General features: G+C 40.7%; 2 protein-coding genes across 3 annotated transcripts in view; one reads left to right on the top strand and one right to left on the bottom strand.

The window, feature by feature from the left end:
• Positions 1-20,252, top strand: part of HEXB (hexosaminidase subunit beta) — a 59,348-nt gene extending 39,096 nt beyond the window's left edge. Inside the window, exons 6-14 of one of the 2 annotated variants that reach the window (XM_082836381.1) lie at positions 11,188-11,289; positions 13,491-13,620; positions 15,006-15,186; positions 15,883-15,969; positions 17,238-17,310; positions 18,096-18,270; positions 19,161-19,251; positions 19,404-19,508; positions 19,811-20,251. In XM_082836381.1, the coding sequence (XP_082692507.1) occupies positions 11,188-11,289; positions 13,491-13,620; positions 15,006-15,186; positions 15,883-15,969; positions 17,238-17,310; positions 18,096-18,270; positions 19,161-19,251; positions 19,404-19,508; positions 19,811-19,868 (1,002 nt within the window). In that variant the 3' untranslated portion in view covers positions 19,869-20,251. Of the gene's footprint in view, positions 1-11,187; positions 11,290-13,490; positions 13,621-15,005; positions 15,187-15,882; positions 15,970-17,237; positions 17,311-18,095; positions 18,271-19,160; positions 19,252-19,403; positions 19,509-19,810 lie in introns of both variants that reach the window. The other variant, XM_082836382.1, reaches the window with a different exon arrangement.
• A 29-nt stretch (positions 20,253-20,281) lies between these two features.
• The window catches only part of GFM2 (GTP dependent ribosome recycling factor mitochondrial 2), a 40,196-nt gene continuing 39,653 nt past the window's right edge, over positions 20,282-20,824 (bottom strand). Inside the window, exon 20 of the mRNA XM_082836384.1 lies at positions 20,282-20,415. Coding sequence (XP_082692510.1) covers positions 20,287-20,415 — 129 coding nt within the window. The 3' untranslated portion in view covers positions 20,282-20,286. The remainder of the gene's footprint in view (positions 20,416-20,824) is intronic.

Raw genomic sequence — 20,824 nt, 5'->3', positions numbered from 1 at the left:
GTCTCCAGTGGCTAACGTTGGTTCAGTGGGTTGTGTAGGTTTCCTGGTGGAGGGGACTAGTGCCTGTGTTGTGGTGGATGAGGCTGGATCTTGTCTCTAGTGGGCAGGTTCACGTCTGGTGGTGTGTTTTGGGGTGTCTGTGGCCTTATTATGATTTTAGGCAGCCTCTCTGCTAATGGGTGGGGTTGTGTTCCTGTTTTGCTATTTGTTGGGCATAGGTTGTCCAGCACTGTGGCTTGCTGGTCGTTGACTGAAGCTGGGTGCTGGTGTTAAGATGGAGATCGCTGGGAGATTTTCGCCATTTGATATTATGTGGAGCTGGGAGGTCTCTTGTGGACCAGTGTCCTGAAGTTGGCTCTCCTACCTCAGAGGCAGAGCCCTGACTCCTGGCTGGAGCACCAAGAGCCTTTCATCCACACGGCTCAGAATAAAAGGGAGAAAAAGTAGAATTAGTAGAAGTATGAAGAGAGAAAGAAAGAAAGGAGGGAAGGAAGGAAGGCAGGAGGGAAGGAAGGAAGAAAGAAAGAAAAGAAAGAAGCAAAGAAGGCAAGAAGGAAAGGAGGGAGGAAGGAAGGAGGGAAGGAAGGAAAATAGAAAGAAAGAAGATACAGTAAAATAAAATAAAGTGTAATAAAGTTATTGAATTAAAAAATAATTATTTAGAAAAAAAAGGGACGGATAGAACCTTAGGACAAATGTTGGAAGCAAAGCTATACAGACAAAATCTTACACAGAAGCGTACACATACACCCTCACAAAAAGAGGTAAAGGGGAAAAATCATAAATCTTGCTGTCAGAGACCACCTCCTCAATTTGGGATGATTCGTTGTCTAAAGGAAGGAAGGAAGGAAAGAAAGAAAGAAAGAAAAGAAGGTAAAGTATAATAAAGTTATTAAAATTATAATTAATTATTAAGAAAAAAATTTAAAAAAAAACCATGGATGGATAGAACCCTAGGACAAATGGTGGAAGCAAAACTGTACAGAGAAGATCTCACACAGAGGCATACACATACACACTCACAAAAAGAGGAAAAGTGGAAAATATCATAGATCTTGCTCTCAAAGTCCACCTCCTCAATTTGGGATGATTCGTTGTCTATTCAGGTATTCCACAGATGCAGGGTACAACAAGTTGATTCTGGAGCTTTAATCCGCTGCTCCTGAGGCTGCTGGGAGAGATTTCCCTTTCTCTTCTTTGTTCTCACAGCTCCCAGGGGCTCAGCTTTGGATTTGGCCCTGCCTCTGCGTGTAGGTCGCTGGAGGGCGTCTGTTCTTTGCTCAGACAGGACGGGGTTAAAGGAGCCGCTGATTCGGGGGCTCTGGCGCACTCAGGCTGGGGGGGAGGGAGGGGCACTGCGTGCAGGGCAGGCCTGCAGCGGCAGAGGCCGGCGTGACGTTGCTCCAGCCTGAGGCCTGCCATGCATTCTCCCGGGGAAGTTGTCCCTGAATCCCGGGAACCTGGCAGTGGCGGGCTGCACAAGCTCCGCGGAAGAGGGGTGTGGAGGGTGACCTGTGCTCGCACACAGGCCCCTTGGTGGCAGCAGCAGCAGCCTTAGTGTCTCCTGCCCGTCCTTGGGGTCCATACTTTTTAGCCACGGCTCACTAGTTGTGGTCTTTTCTGCTTAGAAAAGTCTTTTTAACATTTCTTGTAAAGTTGGTTTCGTGGTGCTGAACTCTTTTAGTTTTCACTTGTCTGTAGAACTCTATCTCTCCTTCAGCTTTGAATGATAGTCTTGCTGGGTAGAATATTCTTGGTTGTAAGTTTTTTACCTTTCATCACTGAATATGTCATGCCACTCCTTCTGGCCTGCACAGCTTCTCCTGAAAAGGCAGCTGACAGTCTTATGGGAGTTCCCTGGGAAGTAACTAGCTGCTTTTCTCTGGCTGCTTTTCAGATTCTCTGTCCTTAATTTTTGCCATTTTAATTGCAGTGTATTTCAGTGTGGTTGTCTTTGGGTGACCCTGTTTGAGATTCTCTGTCTTCCTGGACTGTATGTCTGGTGTTTTTTTCCAGATTAGGGAAGTTTTCAGCTATTATTTCTGAAATACATTCTCTGCCCCTGTCTCTCTTCTCCTTCTGGGACCCCTATAGTGTGTATGTTGTTATCCTTGATGTTGTCCCAGAGGTCTCTTACACTATCCTCATTTAAAAATTTTTTCTGTTCAACTTGGCCGATTTCCACTACTCTGTCTTCTAGTTTGCTGATCTGTTCCTCTCTATCTACAAATCTATTCTTGATTCCATGTAGTGTATTTTAAATTTCATTTACTATGTTCTGCAGCTTTTTGGTTCATCTTTATTTTTCCAACTGCCTATTAAAATTCTGTGTTCATTCATTCTTAGGTGCAGCGAGCATCTTTATGATCATTACCTTGAACTCTTTTTTGGGTAGATTGCTTCTCTCTACTTCGTTTAGTTCCTTTTCTGGAGTTTTGTCTTGTTCCTTTGTTTAGAACATATTCCTCTGTATCCACATTTTGCCTAATTCTCTGTTTATTTCTGTGTATTAGGTAGGTCAGCTACATTTCTCAATATTGCAGAAGTGGCCTTATGTAGGAGATGTCCTATGGGGCCCAGCAGTGCACTCCTCTGTGGTCACCAGAGCCACCTCTAGGGGTGTCCCCTATGTGGGCTGCGTGGGCCCTTCTGTTGGGGTACAGCTGACTACTATGAGTCCACTGGTGGGTAGGGCTGGCCCCTGGACCAGCTGGCTGTCAGGCCCTGCCTCCTATGGTGGCTGCTGCCCTGTGGGTGGGCAGAGCTGGGTCTTGGGGCAGCTGGCTATGGGGACCACGGTTCCTGGGACTGGTGCTGGCCTGTTGGTGGGCAAGTAAGCCCCTGGCTGATAGTCTAGAGGGAGGACTCCAAGATAGCACTTGACAGCACCACTGTCCTCGTGGTACAACAAGCTCCCTGAAGTGGTTCTCTCCAGTGTCTTTGTTCCCAGGGGGGAGTCCCAGTTGTCTCCTGCCTCTCTGAGAGGCTAGATCAGCAAGTGGGTCTGACCCAGGCTCCTTACAAATTACTGCCTCTGACTTGGGACTCAGAGCCTGTAAGGTTTTAAATGTGTTTTGTTTTGTTTTTTAATTGGAGGATAAATGTTTTACAGTGTTGTGTTAGCTTCTGCTGTGCAACGAAGCAAATCAGCCACATGTATACCCATATCCCCTCCCTCTTGGATCTCCCTCCTGCCCTCCCCATCCCACCCATCTAGGATATCACAGAGCACCGAGCTGAGCCCTCTATGCTATACAGCAGGTTCCCACTAGCTATGTTTTACACATGGTAGTGTATTTATGTCAAACCTAATCTCCCAATTTGTCACACCGTCCCTTTCCCCTCCCTATGTCCACGTCTGTTCTCTATGTCTACGACTCTATTCCTGCCCTACAAATAGGTTCATTTGTACCATTTTTTCTAGATTCCATATATATGTGTTAATATATGATATTTGGTTTTCTCTTTCTGGCTTACTTCACTCTGTATCACAGACTCTAGGTCCATTCACGTCTCTACAAATGACCCAATTTCGTTACTTTTTATGGCTGAGTAATATTCCATTGTATATATGTACCACATCTTCTTTATCCATTCATCTGTTGTTGGACATTTAGGTTGTTTACATGTCCTGGCTATTGTAAAATAGTGCTGCAGTGAACATTGGGGTACATGTGTCCTTTTGAATTATGGTTTTTCTCAGGGTATATGCCCAGTAGTGGGATTGCTGGGGGTATGGTAGTTCTAGTTTTAGTTTTTTAAGGAACCTCCATACTGTTCTCTATAGTGGCTATATCAATTTACATTCCCACCAGTGTGCAAAAGGGTTCCCTTTTCTCCACACCCTCTCCAGCATTTGATGGTGGCCATTCTGACTGGTGTGAGGTGATACCTCATTGTAGTTTTGATTTGCATTTCTCTAATAATTAGTGATGTTGAGCATCTTTTCATGTGCCTCTTGGCCATCTGTATGTCTTCTTTGGAGAAATGTCTATTTAGGTCTTCCGCCCATTTTTTAGTTTTTGCGGTATGCGGGCCTCTTACTGTTGTGGCCTCTCCTGTTGTGGAGCACAGGCTTCGGACGCGCAGGCTCAGCGGCCATGGCTCACGGGCCTAGCCGCTCTGTGGCATGTGGGATCTTCCCGGACCGGGGCACGAACCCGTGTCCCCTGCATCTGCAGGCGGACTCCCAATCATTGCGCCACCTGGGAAGCCCCGCCCATTTTTAAATTGGGTTGTTTTTTTGCTGTTGAGCTCCATGAGCTGTTTGTATATTTTGGAGATTAATCCTTTGTCAGTTGCTTTATTTGCAAATATTTTCTCCCATTCTGAGGGTTGTCTTTTCGGTTGTTTATGGTTTCCTTTGCTGTGCAAAAGCTTTTAAGTTTCATTAGGTACCATTTGTTTATTTTTGTTTTTACTTTCATTACTTTAGGAGGTGGGTCAAAAAAGATCTTGCTATGATTTATGTCAAAGAGTGTTTTCCTATGTTTTCCTCTAAGAGTTTTATAGTGTCTGGTCTTACATTTAGGTCTTTAATGCATTTTGAGTTTATTTTTGTGTATGGTGTTAGGTAGCGTTCTAATTTCATTCTTTTACATGTATCTATCCAGTTTTCCCAGCACCACTTATTCAAGGGGCTGTCTTTTCTCCATCATATGTTCTTGCCTCCTTTGTCATAAATAAGGTGGCCATATGTCTGTGGGTTTATCTCTGGGCTTTCTATCTTGTTCCATTAATCTATATGTCTCATTTTGTGCCAGTACCGCACTGTCTTGATTACTGTAGCTTTGTAGTATACTTTGAAATCGGGGCGCCTGATTCCTCCAGCTCCACTTTTCTTTCTCAAGATTGCTCTGGCTGTTTGGTGTCTTTTGTGTTTCCATACAAATTGTAAAATTTTGTTCTAGTTCTTTGAAGAATGCCATTGGTAGTTTGATAGGGATTGAATTGAATCTGCAGATTTCTTTGGGTAGTATAGTCATTTTCACAATATTGATTATTCCAGTCCAAGAACATGGTATGTTTCTCTATCTGTTTATGTCATCTTTGATTTCTTTCATCAGTGTTTTATCATTTTCTGAGTATAAGTCTTTTGCCTCCTTAGGTAGGTTTATTCCTAGGTATTTTGTTCTTTTTGTCATGATAGTAAATGGGATTGTTTCCTTAATTTCTTTTTCTGATTTTTTTGTTGTTAGTGTATAGGAATGTAAGAGATTTCTGTGCATTAATTTTGTATCCTGCAACCTTACCAAAATCATTGATTAGTTCTAGTAGTTTTCTGGTGGCATCTTTAGGATTTTCTATGTGTAGTATCATGTCATCTGCAAACAGTGAGAGTTTTACTTCTTTTCCAATTTGTATCCCTTTTATTTCTTTTTCTTCTCTGATTGCCATGGCTAGGACCTCCAAAACTACATTGAATAAGAGTGGCGAGAGTGGACATCCTTGTCTTGTTCCTGATCATAGTGGAAATGCTTTCAGTTTTTCACCATTAAGAAAGGTGTTTGCTGTGGGTTTGTCAAATATGGCTTTTATTATGTTGAGGTAGGTTGCCTCTATGCCCATTTTATGGAGAGTTTTTATCATAAATGGGTGTTAAATTTTGTCAAAAGCTTTTTCTGCATTTATTAAGATGATCATGTGGTTTTTATTCTTTAATTTACTAATATGGTGTATCACATGGATTGGTTTGTGTATATTGAAGAATCCTTGCATTCCTGGGATAAATCCCACTTGATCATGGTGTATACTTTTAATGTGTTGTTGGATTCTGTTTGCTAGTATTTTGTTGAGGATTTTTGCATCTATGTTCATCAGTGATGTTGATCGGTAATTTTTTTTTATATCTTTGTCTGGTTTTGGTATCAGGGTGATGGTGGCCTCGTAGAATGAATTTGGGAGTGTTCTTCCCTCTGCAGTTTTTTCAAGAGTTTGAGAAGGATAGGTGTTAGCTCTTCTGTAAATGTTTGATAGAATTCACCTGTGAATCCATCTGGTCCTGGACTTTGTTGGAAGATTTTTAATTATAGTTTCAATTTCATTACTTGTGATTGGTCTGTTTATATTTTCTAATTCTTCCTGGTTTAGTCTTTGGAAAATTGTACCTTTCCAAGAATTTGTCCATTTCTTCGTGGTTGTCCATTTTATTAGCATATAGTTGTTTGTAGTAATCTCTTATAAGCCTTTGTATTTCTCTGGTGTCAGTTGTGATTTCTCCTTTTTCATTTCTAGTTTTATTGATTTGCATCCTCTCCTTTTTTTTCTTGATGAGCCTGGCTAAATGTTTATCAATTTTGTTTTTCTTCTCAAAGAACCAACTTTTAGTTTTATTTTTCTGTGCTATTGTTTTCTTTGTTTCTATTTCACTTATTTCTATTCTGATCTTTATGATTTCTCTCCTTCTACTGACTTTGGGTTTTCTTTGTTCTTTCTCTAGTTGCTTTAGGTGTAAGTTTAGATTGTTTATTTGGGATTTGTTTGTTTCTTGAGGTGAGATTGAATTGCTATAAACTTCCCTCTTAAAACTGCTTTTGCTGTGTCCCATAGGTTTTTGGGTTGTCGTGTTTTCATTGTCATTTGTTTCTATGTAATTTTTAATTTCTCCTTTGATTTCTTCAGTGATCTCTTGGTTATTTAGTAGTGCACTGTTTAGCCTCCTTATGTTTGTGTTTTTTACAGTTTTTTTCCTGTAATTGATTTCCAGTTTCATAGCATTGTGGTCAGAAAAGATGCTTGATATGATTTCAGTTTTCTTAAATTTCCTGAGGCTTGATTTGTGACCCAAGGTGTGATCTATCCTGGAGAATGTTCCCTGTGCACTTGAGAAGAAAGTGTATTCTGCCACTTTCAGGTGGAATGTCCTATAAATATTAATTAAATCTGTCTGGTCTATTGTGTCATTTAAACCTTGTGCTTCCTTATATATTTTGTTTGGACGATTTGTCCATTGGTGTAAGTGGGGTGTTAAAATTCACTACTCTTATTGTGTTACTGTCTCTTTCCCCTTGTATGCTTGTTAGCATTTGCCTTATGTATTGAGGTGCTCCTATGTTGGGTGCATAAATATTTATAATTGTTATGTCTTCTTCTTGGATTGATCCCTTGATCATTATGTAGTATCCTTTCTTATCTCTTGTAACAGTCTTTATTTTAAAGTCTGTTTTATCTGATAAGATTATTACTACTCCAGCTGTCTTGATTTCCATTTGCATGGAATATCTTTTTTCCATCCCTTCAGTTTCAACCTGTATGTGTCCCTAGGTCTGAAGTGGGTCTCTTGTAGACAGCATATATATGGGTCTTGTTTTTGTATCCATTCAGCCAATCTGTGTCTTTTGGTTGGAGCATTTAATCCATTTACATTCAAGGTTATTATTGATATGTATGTTCCTATTACCATTTTCTTAATTGTTTTGGGTTTGTTTTCTGGGTCTTTTTCTTCTCTCGTGTTTTTTGCCTAGAGAAGTTCCTTTAGCATTTGCTGTAAAGCTGGTTTGGTGGTGCTGAATTCTCTTAGTTTTTGCTTGTTTGTAAAGCTTTTGATTTCTCTGTCAAATTTGAATGAGATCCTTGCTGGGTAGAGTAATCTTGGCTGTAGGTTTTTGTCTTTCATCACTTTAAGTATATCCTGCCACTCCGTTCTGGCCTGCAGAGTTTCTCCTGAAAAATCAGCTGATAACTTTGTGGGGATTCCTTTGTATGTTATATTTTCCTTTTCCCTTGCTGCTTTTAATACTTCTTTGAATTTAATTTTTGTTTGTTTGATTACGTGTGTCTTGGTGTGTTTTTCCTAGGGTTTATCCTGTATGGGACTCTCTGTGCTTCCTGGACTTGGGTGATTATTTCCTTTCCCATGTTGGGAAAGTTTTCCACTATAATCTCTTAGGATATTTTCTCAGACCCTTTCTTTTTCTCTTCTTCTTCTGGGACCCCTGTAAATCTAATGTTGGTGTGTTCAGTGTTGTCCCAGAACTCTCTGAGATTGTCTTCAGTTCTTTTCATTCCTTTTTCTTTATTCTGCTCCTTGGCAGTTATTTCCACCATTATGTCTTCTAGTTCACTTATTCGTTCTTTTGCCTCAGTTATTTTGTTATTGATGCCTTCTAGTGTATTTTTCATTTCAGTTATTGTGTTGTTCATCTCTGTTTATTTGTTTAGTTCTTCTAGATCTTTGTGAAACATTTCTTGTAGTTTCTCAATCCATGCCTTCATTCTGTTTCCGAGATTCTGGATCATCTTTACTATCATTACTCTGAATTCTTTTTCAGGTCGGTTGCCTATTTCCTCTTCATTTATTTGGTCTTGTAGGTTTCTACCTTGCTCCTTCATCTGTGACATATTTTTTTGTCATCTCATTTTTTTTTTCCTGGGGTGGGATTGTGTTCCTATGTTACTGGTTGTTTAGCCTGAGGTTTCCAGCACTGGAGTTTGTAGGCTATTGGGTAGAGCTGAGTCCTGGTGCCAAGGTGAGGACCTCTGAGAGACCTCACTCCAGTGAGTTATTCTCTGGGGTCTGAGGTCCTCTGTTGGTCCAGTGGTTCAGACTTGGAGCTCCCGCCACAGGAGCTCAGGCACGACCCCCAGCTTGTGAACCAAGATCCTGCAAGCCATGCAGGGTGGCAAAAAAAAAAAAGGAGCTGAAGAATAACAGAGTAAAAAAGAAAATAAGATTAGAAAACTAAGAGATACGTTAGAAAAAAATAAACATATAAAAATATGGGTGAAACAACAACTGGAAAGTAAAAAAGCAAAAAAAGGGGAGGGAACAAAAAGCTGGAAAAGGCCTTGGCTGTGGGAGGCAGGGTTTAGTTGGTGGGCAGGGCCTATGCTTAGGACCCACTGGGCTGAAAAGGCCTTTCGGGGGTGAAGCTTAGGTTCTATGCAGCAGGAGGGGCCCAGGGGTGCCTCTGGCCTTGAGGGCGGTGGACCAGGTCTGGGACTCCAGCAGGCTCCCTGGGCCCAAGTGGGCAGGGGAAATGCCCGCTGGGCCTCCCCTGATCCTCTGGTCCTGGGGGTTCCCCCCGCCACCATCGGCCTCCTCTTCCCCGCTCCTCCCTCCCTCCCACACCCCTAGGACCTGCGAGGCCCAAGGAGGCCCTGGAGAACAGAGGACCAGGCCCAGGAGCCCAGCAGGCTTCCCAGGGCCTGAGTGGGTGGGGGAAACGCCTTCCGCATCTCCCCTGATCCTCCGATTCCAGAGGGCCCCTTCCCGCCTCTGTCCTACACCCCTAGGAACCTCGCGGCCTGGAGGGGGCCTCAGAGAGTGGAGGCCCTGGCCCGGGAGCCCAGCAGGCTTACCCAGACCTGATTGGGCAGGGAAACACTAGGCACGCTCCCCACTGATCCTCCAAGACCCTGAGGGTCCCTCCAGGTGTGGGAACCCCTGCCCTCTCCCATCCACCCCTCAGGGGTGCCTGTCCTGTCCGGCCTCCACTTCTCCTCCCCCCTCACTCCCCCACATGTCCTACCCGGTTGCTCGGGGGTTCCTCCCATCTCCTTGGGTATCGAGGTCCCCCACCAACATCTGCCAGGTGCCCTAGTTGTGGGGAGATGCGAACTCCTCGTCCTCCCACACTGGAGGAGCAATCTACATACGCTTTTTAAGAGCACAATCTGTTTCCTACAGCCTGCCAGCTCATCCGTATGCAAGCCCTGCTGTCCTTCAAAGCCAGATGTTTTGGGGGCTCGTTTTCCTGGTGTTGGACCCCAGGCTACAGAGCCTGATGTGGGCTCAGATTCCTCACCCCTTGGGGAGAACCTCTGCAACTGTGATATCCTCCCATTTGTGGGTCACGTAGTCTGGGGTGTGGGTCTCTCCTTGTGGTTTCTTCTTTATACTGTTAGTTGTGGAAAAATCTTTTCTGCTAGTTTTCAGGTGGTCATTCTCATCAATAATTGCTCTGTTAGTAGTTGTAATTTTGGTGTGTCTGTGGCAGGAGGTGAGCAGGAGGGTCTTCCTGCTCTGCCATCTTGGCCACATCATAAGGAGAAGGGAGGCTATAAGTTTTGATTCTCTGATAGGGCAAATCTCTCCCCTTATCATTTTTCATCTTCTTCATATAGTCTTTTATATTTTATATGCATATTGTTTATTCCTCCAGAGTGTACATAAAATCAATGTCAATTTCGCCCCAAATTTGAGAATTTTAATTAGAACTGTACTGTGTTTGTACTGAATTTCTTTCATCTGTAAGGAAGGGTTGGCACTCAAATCTCAGAATTGTGGGAATTACAAGTCCCATTTTTCCTCTGTTGCATTCCCAAACACAGTAGTAGTGGTAGCCAAGAGCTATTTTCCATTCTTGGCTAACCCCTAAATACTTACTGGAAATTTAGAAGCTCGCTCCCTTCCCATAGGGCAAAGTTATTATAGCTTATTGTTTAGAATAAATAAGAATTCTGTATAGGCTTTTTGAAAAGCAACATGCCATGTAAAGAACATAAGGAATTTATATTTCTTCCCATCAACACATATTTCTTCACCCTTGTTGAAAAAATTTTAAAAGGAAACAGACACATTGGAAATAATCCTGGATGCAGACAAGTAAATTGGATTGTGTAATGTATCTGTGGTAATTTTTTTTTCCTTCTCTCCCCACTGGGTTTGTTCTCTTTATCTGTGAATCTGCTTCCATTTTTGTTATTCACTAGTTGTATTTTTTAGATTCCACATATAAGTGATACCATACATATCTGTCTGACTTACTTTACTTAGCATAATGCCCTCCAAGTCCATCCATCTTGTTGCAGACAGCAGAATTTTTTTTTTATTGCTGAATAGTATTCCATTGTATATATATACACCACATCTTTGTCCATTCATCTGTTGATGGATACGTAGCTTGCTTCCACATCTTGGCAATTGTAAATAATGCCGCTACGAATATTGGGGTGCATGTATCTTTTCAAATTAGTGTTTTTTTCAGGTATGTATACCCAGGAGTGAGTGGGGATTGCTGGGTCATATGGTAGCTTTATTTTTAGTTTTTTGAGAAACCTCCAAACTGTTTTCCACAGTGGCTACACCAATTTATATTCCCACTAACAGTGTACAAGGGTTCCCTTTTCTCCACACCCTCACCAACATTTGTTGTGTTCTTTTTGATGATAGCCATTCTGACAGCGTGAGCTGATAATCTCATTGTGGTTTTAAGGTATATACATTTTTAACATGTTTGCTTGCAGGATGCCATGGCTTTTAATAAGTTTAATGTGCTCCACTGGCACATAGTAGATGACCCGTCCTTCCCTTATCAGAGCATCACTTTTCCTGGATTAAGCAAAAAAGTGAGTTTTTCATGTTATTGTTGTTGGTATACAAAAAAAAATTTTGGGTATACTTTCATTCGAAGTTTGCAGCTTAAATGTTTCTTCTTATGGATAGAATTTAAGTATAAAAGTTAGATATTTGGGGGACTTCCCTGGCGGTCCAGTGGTTAAGACTCCATGCTTCCACTGCAGGGGGTGTGGGTTAGATCCCTGGTCAGTGAGGCCAAAAAAAAAAAAAAGATATTTGTGGTTTTAAATGTTTTTAATAGGCTTCTGCTGAGCATTTTAGATCTACAAAACTGTTGTGGTTTTGTAATTGTTATGTTATTGTAAATGTAAACAATCTCTAGGGGCTATACAAATAAAAATGTAAAAACCTTAATGAATGTAGCAGACCTGAAGCATTCGTGATTAACATAAGGTTAAGTAATTATATTTACCAAGTAGTCCAACTGTATATTTGTTTCAAACAGAATTGTTTTGAATTCTATAAATGACAACTTCTTTTCTCTCCGAAAAACTATATGAAACAGAATCTTGCAGATAACGGCTCCTTCTTGGAAAATAGTGGTGGTCTTAGGAGTGTTCAGATTCACTGTATTACAGACCAGGGAAGCTGGGAGTGAGCCTCGATACCATCTAGTTGAATCCCCCTCTAGTACAAGGCCAGTCACTGACAGCCAAGAGAAGCTGTATGTCTCATCCAAAGTTGTAGTTAGGAAGAGGCAGAGCCAAGACCCTAAATTTTGTCCTCTGGCCACAATTCCAGAACTTTCTCCAAGGCTTTGATGTAGTTTAGGTTGAAATCCTAGCAGCACTCCTGTTGTTGTTTGCTTTTAACATGGAAAACTTCAAACATATACAGAAGTAGAATTTAATGAATTCCCATTTCCTTATCAGTTAGCCTCAGTAATCAAGTAATGGCCAGTCTTGTATCACCTATACCCCCCTCCATTATTTTGAAGGTAATCCCAGACATCATATCTTATTGGTTAAAAAGGCCTGTTTAAAAAGTTATAGTTCGTTATCACAGCTAAGAAAATAGCAGTAATCCAGATAGCCAGTCATTATTCATGTTTCCCCAAGTGCCTTTTTCAAGAAAAATTTATTTGCATTTGGATGCAAATAAGGTCCATACATTGTGGTCAGTTAATATGTCTGTTCTCTTTTTTTTTTTTTTTGCGGTACGCGGGCCTCTCACTGCCGTGGCCTCTCCCGTTGCGGAGCACAGGCTCTGGACGTGCAGGCTCAGCGTCCACGGCTCACGGGGCTTAGCCGCTCTGTGGCATGTGGGATCCTCCCAGACCGGGGCACGAACCTGCGTCCCCTGCATCGGCAGGCGGACTCTCAACCACTGCGCCACCAGGGAAGCCCTGTCTGTTCTCTTTTATATATAGCTGCCCATCCCTGCCCATCTCTTTTTTTTTCTTATAATTTATTATTTTCATTGAGGAAACTAAGCTCAGTTTGTCCTATAGTTTCCCACAGTCTGGGTTTTGCTGGTTGCATTCCCAGTGTCAATATGTTCTTCTGTCTCCTGTATTTACTGTAAACTGGTAGTTAGATCTAGTCTTGATTCAGTACAAATTTGATGTTGAGGGTGGGGGTAGGGCAAGACTACTTTTTAGAAGTTGAGCATTTATTTATATTTATATATTTATACCTTGAGAAATGTGCCATGGTAACACCTTTAATGGACCTTTTTGTTTAGTTACCACCAATATTGAGTTCTAATTTTTCAAGGACCTATAGTAGGACCAAGGGTAATCTTTAAAAACAAAAAACAGGTCACTTATCAGAGCATCTCGGGGAATTTTTAAAGCTGACAGTAATTAAAGTTACTTTGAAAGACAACAGCTATGCTTTGTAATAATGTGTGAATTTTGATTCTAAAACTGACAAGGGCAGTGTATTCAGAATTTTCACTTCAAACATTTCTGTTTTGTCATACAGTTACATGAGGTTGAAACAGCCTGACGGTAGACACTGCTGAAACGAGGTGCTGGTAGAGAGAGACAGTCCTATCAGTAAATCTGGAATTAACCCAAAGTGTGCTGAGAGCTTATTAAGATACAGTAAACAAATAATTTAAATGAGTCATCCAACATCACATAAGACTATTTTATACTTTGTAATAATTGAATAATCTGCCAGCAGATACTGAAGTACAAACAGAGCTGTAAACAGTTCATACATTTTAAGAAATATGGCTTTTACAGGGAAGCTATTCTTCATCTCATGTTTATACTCCAAACGATGTCCGTATGGTGATTGAATATGCCCGATTACGAGGGATTCGGATCTTGCCAGAATTTGATAGCCCTGGACATACGCAGTCTTGGGGAGAAGGTAAGGAGCGTGTTTTATGAGTTGCAGAAAATGAACATTTGAGGTCCTGCATCTCATGACTTGGTGTTTGCTCATTTTGTTCTTGTGATTTGCACAAAGGTTGTGCAAACTATTGATAGTTGTAATTCAGTAACTATTATGTGTCTGTTGTGAGCAAGTCACTATCTAGGCATTGCCTAAAGTATAAACACAAGGGATAAAGGAAAACAAGAAATGATTATAACAAGTAGAATGCATAAGTGAATTAAACATTACATGAATGAAGTAACACTTAAAATGCTTTTGAGAGATCAAAGAATATATTCATGTTTCTGGTAGAGGGAATAACAGGAAAGGCAATTTAGCTGGAGTACAGTGCAGCAGAGAGTAGTTGTACTGTCGGGTGCTTAAGAACTGGCTCTGGAGCTAGATTGCCTGGATTTGAATCCTGCTTCTGGCGTTTATAAACTGAGTGACCTTGGGCAAGTCAGAACATCTCATCCTCAGTTTTCCTATCTCTAAAATGGGAGTATTAGCAGTAGCTATCATGTAATTTTTTTTTTTTGAAGATTACAGAATGAATGTAAAGCACATAGCACCACACCTAGCATTTATAATTGTGCAATAAGTTTATTAGAATAGACATGGAGTACAGTGGGAAATGAGTCTGAAAAAGTAGTGTAGAGGGCTTGGGTGAGGAATGTGGGATTCATCAGGACACATGGAAGCCAGTGAAAGTTACAGAGTAGAAGAGTGACATGATGGGAGCCACACTAAAGGGAATCCTATGTGAAAGTGACAGATTTGGAAGGGGGAGGAGATTGAAGGTCCTAGACCAGAATGGTGATAGCAGGGATGGAAAATAATATACAGAACTGAGAGACATTCTGGAAATACAACGCATAGAACTTGGGTAACTGACTGACTCCAGGAGGAGAGGGACAAGAGACTTATTAGGAGGATGGTGACTCGCTTACCAGAATGTGAAAATCAGGAGAAGCTACAGAAGGAGCTTGGGGAAGACTATTTGGTTTTTGTTAGATTATATTTGAAGTGAAGCTAGGATACCTAATTGTGTCCAGCAGGGACTTTGAAATATGGTTTGAAGCTCGAGACAAAAGGATTGGGGCAAGGTTTAGATTTGGGAGTCGTTAATATTTGAGATAATATTTGAAATGGGTAAAATCTCAGAGGCTGATGGAAAGGGAAACAGAAGAGGTGTACAGGGACAGTATTCAGGAAACAGTTCTTATTTGGAAGAAATTATAATAACTCTTAGTAAACACATTTATCCTTTTCTGTATAAAATCTCTTTTGGCTTCAACAAAATAATATAATCACGTGCAAAGCCGTGTCTTTGTGACTGAAATACTTCTTTAGAAAAGATTCTCTGTGTTTCCTTCCAGGCCAGAAAGACCTCCTGACTCCATGTTATAATGGAAAAGATCCATCTGGGGCTTTTGGACCTATAAACCCTATTTGGAATACAACTTACAGCTTCCTGTCTAAATTTTTCAAAGAAATTAGTACCGTGTTTCCGGATGAATTCATTCATTTGGGAGGAGATGAAGTAGATTTTGATTGTTGGTATGAAAATTCGTTAAAACCCACCTATTTCTAAAAACTTGTATCTGAAGTAGGTGTAGAGGTCTCCACACGAAAAGGGAAGATTTGGGGTAACATCTCTGTACGGTTTTAACTTGGCAACACAACTCGTGAGATGGTGGATTTCTGCAGAATGTCCATATGGGTGGTATGACAAAGTAAAAAGCTTTTAGGAAGGAGAATTAAGATGCAGAAGGAAATGGGAATTAAAAAAAAAGACTAAAGAGTGAACAAGAATAGCTTTAGTGAAAGAGGGTAATGATTAAGTGGGAGAGATTTTTCAAGTAAAAGTCCTCTTTGCAAATAGCCTCAGATGGAGGAGAGAGGCGGGAGGTTAGGGAAAACCATTTTTCTAGGAAACCGGCTTCTAGAAAAAAATTATTTGCACTGGAAAGCTAAGATAACTTATAATTAAGTTTTTAGGTTTATTTTACTCTACAGAATTTAATAGTTTTACATGTGTATAAGATGTTAGGGATATATGCTGCTTTAAAAAGATTGGGCAGGGACTTCCCTGGCAGTCCAGGGGTTAAGACTCTGCGCTTCCAGTGAAAGGTGCGTGGGTTCAATCCCTGGTCGGGGAACTAAGATTCCATGTGCCATGCGGCCAAAAAAAAAAAAAGAAAAAGATTGGGCATATTGAACTTTTAATGAAATTTTGATCACTTTTTGCTTAAGGGCATCCAATCCAGAAATCCAGGACTTCATGAGGGACAAAGGCTTTGGCAGAAATTTTAAGAAACTAGAAACTTTCTATATGCAAGCGTAAGTTACTTTAAAGCCTACTTCTGTTTTTATTTCATCAATGCCTTTTGTAAAAGCTTAAGCTGTTATTTAGTACTACTTTATTTTTCATTTTCTCTCCACTCCTTGCCAAAGTATACACGTTATATTCTTTGTTACACAAAATATAGATGAAAAATCATAAAGGAGGGAGCAATAGCCACTATTTTCTTTAAATCAATAACATGGTGACTCTGATCCTTTTGCATTAACTGTTGAAACACAGGATAACAGTCATCTGTTCTAAGAACTCAGCTCAGCGCCCTGGCTGCCCTGCAAAGTCTTCGTCACCATCCATCCCGTGGAATTCAGTCCCTTTTGTCAACGCCGGAGCATTTCTTTTACTTTATATCTGTGCTGTCTCGTGTGGTAGCCACAGCCACATGTGGCTGTTTGTATTTAAATTAGAATTGAAGAAAATTAAAAATTCAGTTCCTCAGTCACATTAGCCACATTTCAGGTGTTCAACAGCTAGATGAGGCTAGTGGCTACCATGCTGGAAAGTGCATATATAGAACATTTCCATCACTGCATCAAGTTCCAGCAGACAGTGCTGCTCTATGCTAGGGAGCAGTAAACTTGTTCTCTGAAGGGCCAGACAGTAAATATAAGAGATTTCGTCGGGCACATGTGGTTGCATACTTTTTTTGTGTGTGCATACTCTTTTTTAAACAATGCTTTACAAGTGTAAAAACCATTCTCAGCTCAAGAGCCATACAAAAATAGGCTGCAGGCTATAGCTTGCCAACTCCTGCATTGAGCAAGCCCAGATTCTAGCCTTTTCCTGTTCAGCTTTTTGTGTGATACAGGCTAATTTTTTTATCCTGCAGAGCACCTGCCATTGTCTGAACATCAGGAAATATTTGTGAATTGATTGTCAACACTGTTGGAAGTTATTTAGGTGATGTCACAGGCTAGTTTCTTTTACTCTAAGATACCCATTAAATTACAAAGGTTGCTGTTTATACACTTCCCTAGGAGTTGTCCCATCTTCCTTTCTTTGGGGTATGCTTAGCTCATTCATTCTGCAATTGACTGTTGAACCCCTCTGCTGTGTCAGGTTCTGAGCCACGTGCTAGAAAGAAGGAACCACATGGGTCGCCACCCAGCTTTAGCTAGTTCTGCTGTAAAGCTGTGCTATACTGAGAGGCACCTCTCAGTGTTGGGAGTTCTTGGGATAAAAATGTGCATTCTTTACACATATTGGTAAGCTTGTGATCTGAAATAACTGTAATTTTTTTCAATGGTAGGGTTTTGGATATGATTTCAGCCATAAACAAGAGCTCCATAGTCTGGCAAGAAGTTTTTGATGATGCAAGCAAGGTGAGAAGTATTAAGACTGCATTTGGTTTTGATAATATGAGAGACTTAATACTTCCTTGGATGGAAGGAACCCTAATGAAGCTTCCCTGTAATGCTGGGGAAACGAGTTTACCTTTCCATTTGAGCTGTAACACTGAGACCAATGATAATGGTATTGATCTGATTTCTTCCATTTACTTCATTCTTCAGCGCCGCCACCTCCTCGTCTCCCCCATCTCCCCTCCTCCCCCGCCATCTCATTTTTAATCACAAATTGAAGTACTCTGAAGACCCTTCCTTTATTCAGAAGGGCAGAACAGATAAATAAGTCTTTACTGCTGTTAAGAGAGTTTTGTTTTAAGTAAAATTGTCAATGTACACTTTTTATTTAAAATGGCGTTTCTCTCTGACATACTCAGAATTCTTTATTTTCCTTTGGGGGCAACTGAGAATTTGCAAGTCCAGATACTAGTATTATCTTTCCAGAAGGGTTGGTGGCATCCTCAGAGTTCCAAAGTAAGTACAATAGTGTGGTAGAAATGGGATGAAAACCTTTAATTCATTGCACCTATATGGTATCATATGTAGACAAAGGTTAAATATCCAACCTTAAGGTTGATGAAACTTCTAAGTCCCTACAACAAATAGCATTTGCTATTAATTCTAAGGAGAAAGAGGGAGAAAGAAAATGCTGTTTTCAAGGATCTTAAAAGTTATTTTCTTCGCTACAGTGCCTTGGACTTTTAATTTCATCTACTGTAGTTGCGAGACCTAATAATACATATTGTGATTTGTGACTTTAATAGCTCACGCCAGGCACAGTAATTCAGGTGTGGAAAGTGGAGGACTATACTCAGGAACAAAGTAAAGTTACAGAAGCTGGCTTCCCTGTGATCCTTTCTGCTCCTTGGTACTTAGACTGGATCAGTTATGGACAAGACTGGAAAAAATACTATGCCGTGGACCCTCTTAGTTTTGAGGGTAAGTGAAGCAACCATCGTTACTTGATTTGTTAGGTTTTTTTCCCTACCCTCCCTCCAGGGAATCCTTACCTAGGTAGCATCTACCAACTATCCTCCCTTTTATGTTTGACCCTTGATTTTGTTTGTGTGTACTTAGACAGATCAACTACAATATGAAAGAAACCACATTCTTCCCTAAATGAAAGAACTTCAAAGTAGATTCCCTTAGATTTTGCTCTCCATTTTCACTGATAAGACTTGTTATCACTATGCATTTAAAGATGCCCGACTGCATTAACCTTGTATCTCCTACTCTGAGCTGCCTCTCCAATGCAAGACACCTAAGCAGGGATCCCGTCCTGTTCAGTGGCTTCCAGGTTCTGAGGAGGAGGCATCCTTGGGGGTGGGCATGTCTGAGTGGTGGGGCTCCAGACTCTCAAACCCCCTTCATTAAGAACAGTTCTACTTTGTCCATTTTTGTACACCAGACTTTAATATAAAATTTCCTTTGAGGAATAGTATTTTGCTGTTTAAAAGAGTTTCAAAACTGTAGGTCTATTAGGAATTGACATAACTGTTTCTCTAAAAATCTCTAAAAAGCATTTTCTGAGAATCAAAAAGTCATAATTACTATAGATAGTCTCTTTAATAATAAAATGGTATCTTTACTACCAGACTGCCTAACTACTACATTAGTTAACATATGCTAACAAATACTGTGTGAACCATGGGGTCAGCCGTGGCAATAAAGTTGGCCACCTTTTTTTGTGCCACAGCCATGAACATCTCCCAAGGTCCTGATTAACAGGAGAGAAATGTTGCCCTAAGATAACAATAGAAATCAGCATTGCCTCTGTATATAGGCCTCAAGTTGCAACTACCTAACTTACATCAATGATTTTAATCTAGGTTCTCAGGAACAGAAAAAACTTGTCATTGGTGGAGAAGCTTGTCTATGGGGAGAGTATGTGGATGCAACTAACCTTACTCCAAGATTATGGTATGGAATTTAAGTGATAACATTTGAATTAAGGTGCCTGAGTTTTCCTTCTGTACCCAAGTTGGAAACCACTAGGAACTTCCCCAAGCATGTGGTTTGCTTATTTAAGAAAATAGAAAAGTACATTGGGGCACATGTGGTTTAAATTTTAGGCCTCGGGCAAGTGCTGTTGGTGAGAGACTCTGGAGTCACAAAGACGTCAGAGGCCTAGAGGATGCCTACAGGAGACTAACAGTTCACCGCTGCAGAATGCTCAGGTAAGACAGATTTATTTTTCAAAAATGTATGTCACCTAAGAGGCTGTGATTTAATTAGGAGGAATTAGGAAGAATTGGGAACTATTTCCAGTACCTATAAGGAGAAGATATGCTTGGACTTTAAACTGTTTTATAGATATATTAAATTTTGCTGTAACTTAGAACTCCATTATGAATCTCTTTTTTCAATAATTAGTGGTATGGTTTAATGATTCTGATTTGAGCTGTTAAGTTCCTTAAGATGGAGATGAGTTATATCAATCTAAAACACATCTTTTGTTTGTACTTTACCTGTCGTACAGACGAGGAATAGCTGCAGAACCTGTCTTTACTGGATATTGTGACGAGGACAGAATGTAAAAATGAACTGAAACAAAAGAAAAATAGGGGAAAATGCCCACAGTCATCTGTACCACGATCAGCTTGATTTTAAAAATCATGTTTTTGAATAAAATCTTTTTATTGATTGAACCTCCATCTTATTTATACGTTATACATAGAAGACTGACATCTTTCCTGTGAGCGCAGCTTAAAACCAGCCAACCAAAAACCTCGTGATATCTATCACTCAGTATATTCCAAAAGACTGAATCTTGACTACCGACAGTAATAGATACACAATACAATTCAGGTGCATTAACCTTCAACATCAAAGCACGTTTCTCATTCTGTAAAATAGAATGGGCAGCACCAAGTGCCACTGTTTCACGTTCTACCTTTTCAGTTGTTCTTACGGAAAATGAAGTAGGTAGGTACTCCTGAGTTTCTCTCCAAGGACTTAGGACGAGCCACTTCTCTGGCTGAGCAGTGTACTTTGGTCTTGAGGATTCATGGCTTGATAATTAGACAGCTCTAAGGCAAAGGTAGCTGAGCCTGATGTTAAGGTTCGAAGCACAGTTGAATAACCCTAATTAAAATAATTTTAAGTCAGTTATCTCTGCAAAGTTAAGCCTCAAGTCTCTTCCTGCAGAACCTTTGACCATTATCAGGAAAAATTTGGTAAGTATTGTGGATGACAGAAAACCAGTAGTGTGGGTATGCTTCAGAAGTATTCCTTGGTCCCAAATGGTACAAAAGACTCTGCTGGCACTCAGGTGCCTGTTCTAGTAGGAGAGGCTGGTGGGGAGGAGAATGAAACTTGCCTCAAAGCCGGCAACAGAAGTAAGATAAGTGCTTGGGATGGAAAAATGGTCATTTAGGCTGGTGACACATTTTGGTACAGCACAGTAGACGAATGGAAAGGGATTACCCCCCCCCCCCCCCATGCTGCCATAATCCCCTGGATTTCTCCAGCAATTTACGTAAAGTATGTACAT

This window comes from Leucopleurus acutus, assembly GCF_964270905.1.
Source record: "Leucopleurus acutus genome assembly, chromosome: 3".
In the NCBI taxonomy this organism is placed as follows: Eukaryota; Metazoa; Chordata; class Mammalia; order Artiodactyla; family Delphinidae; genus Leucopleurus; species Leucopleurus acutus.
The sequence above is the reverse complement of the archived record's forward strand: the minus strand, read 5'-3'. Positions and strand labels throughout refer to the sequence as shown.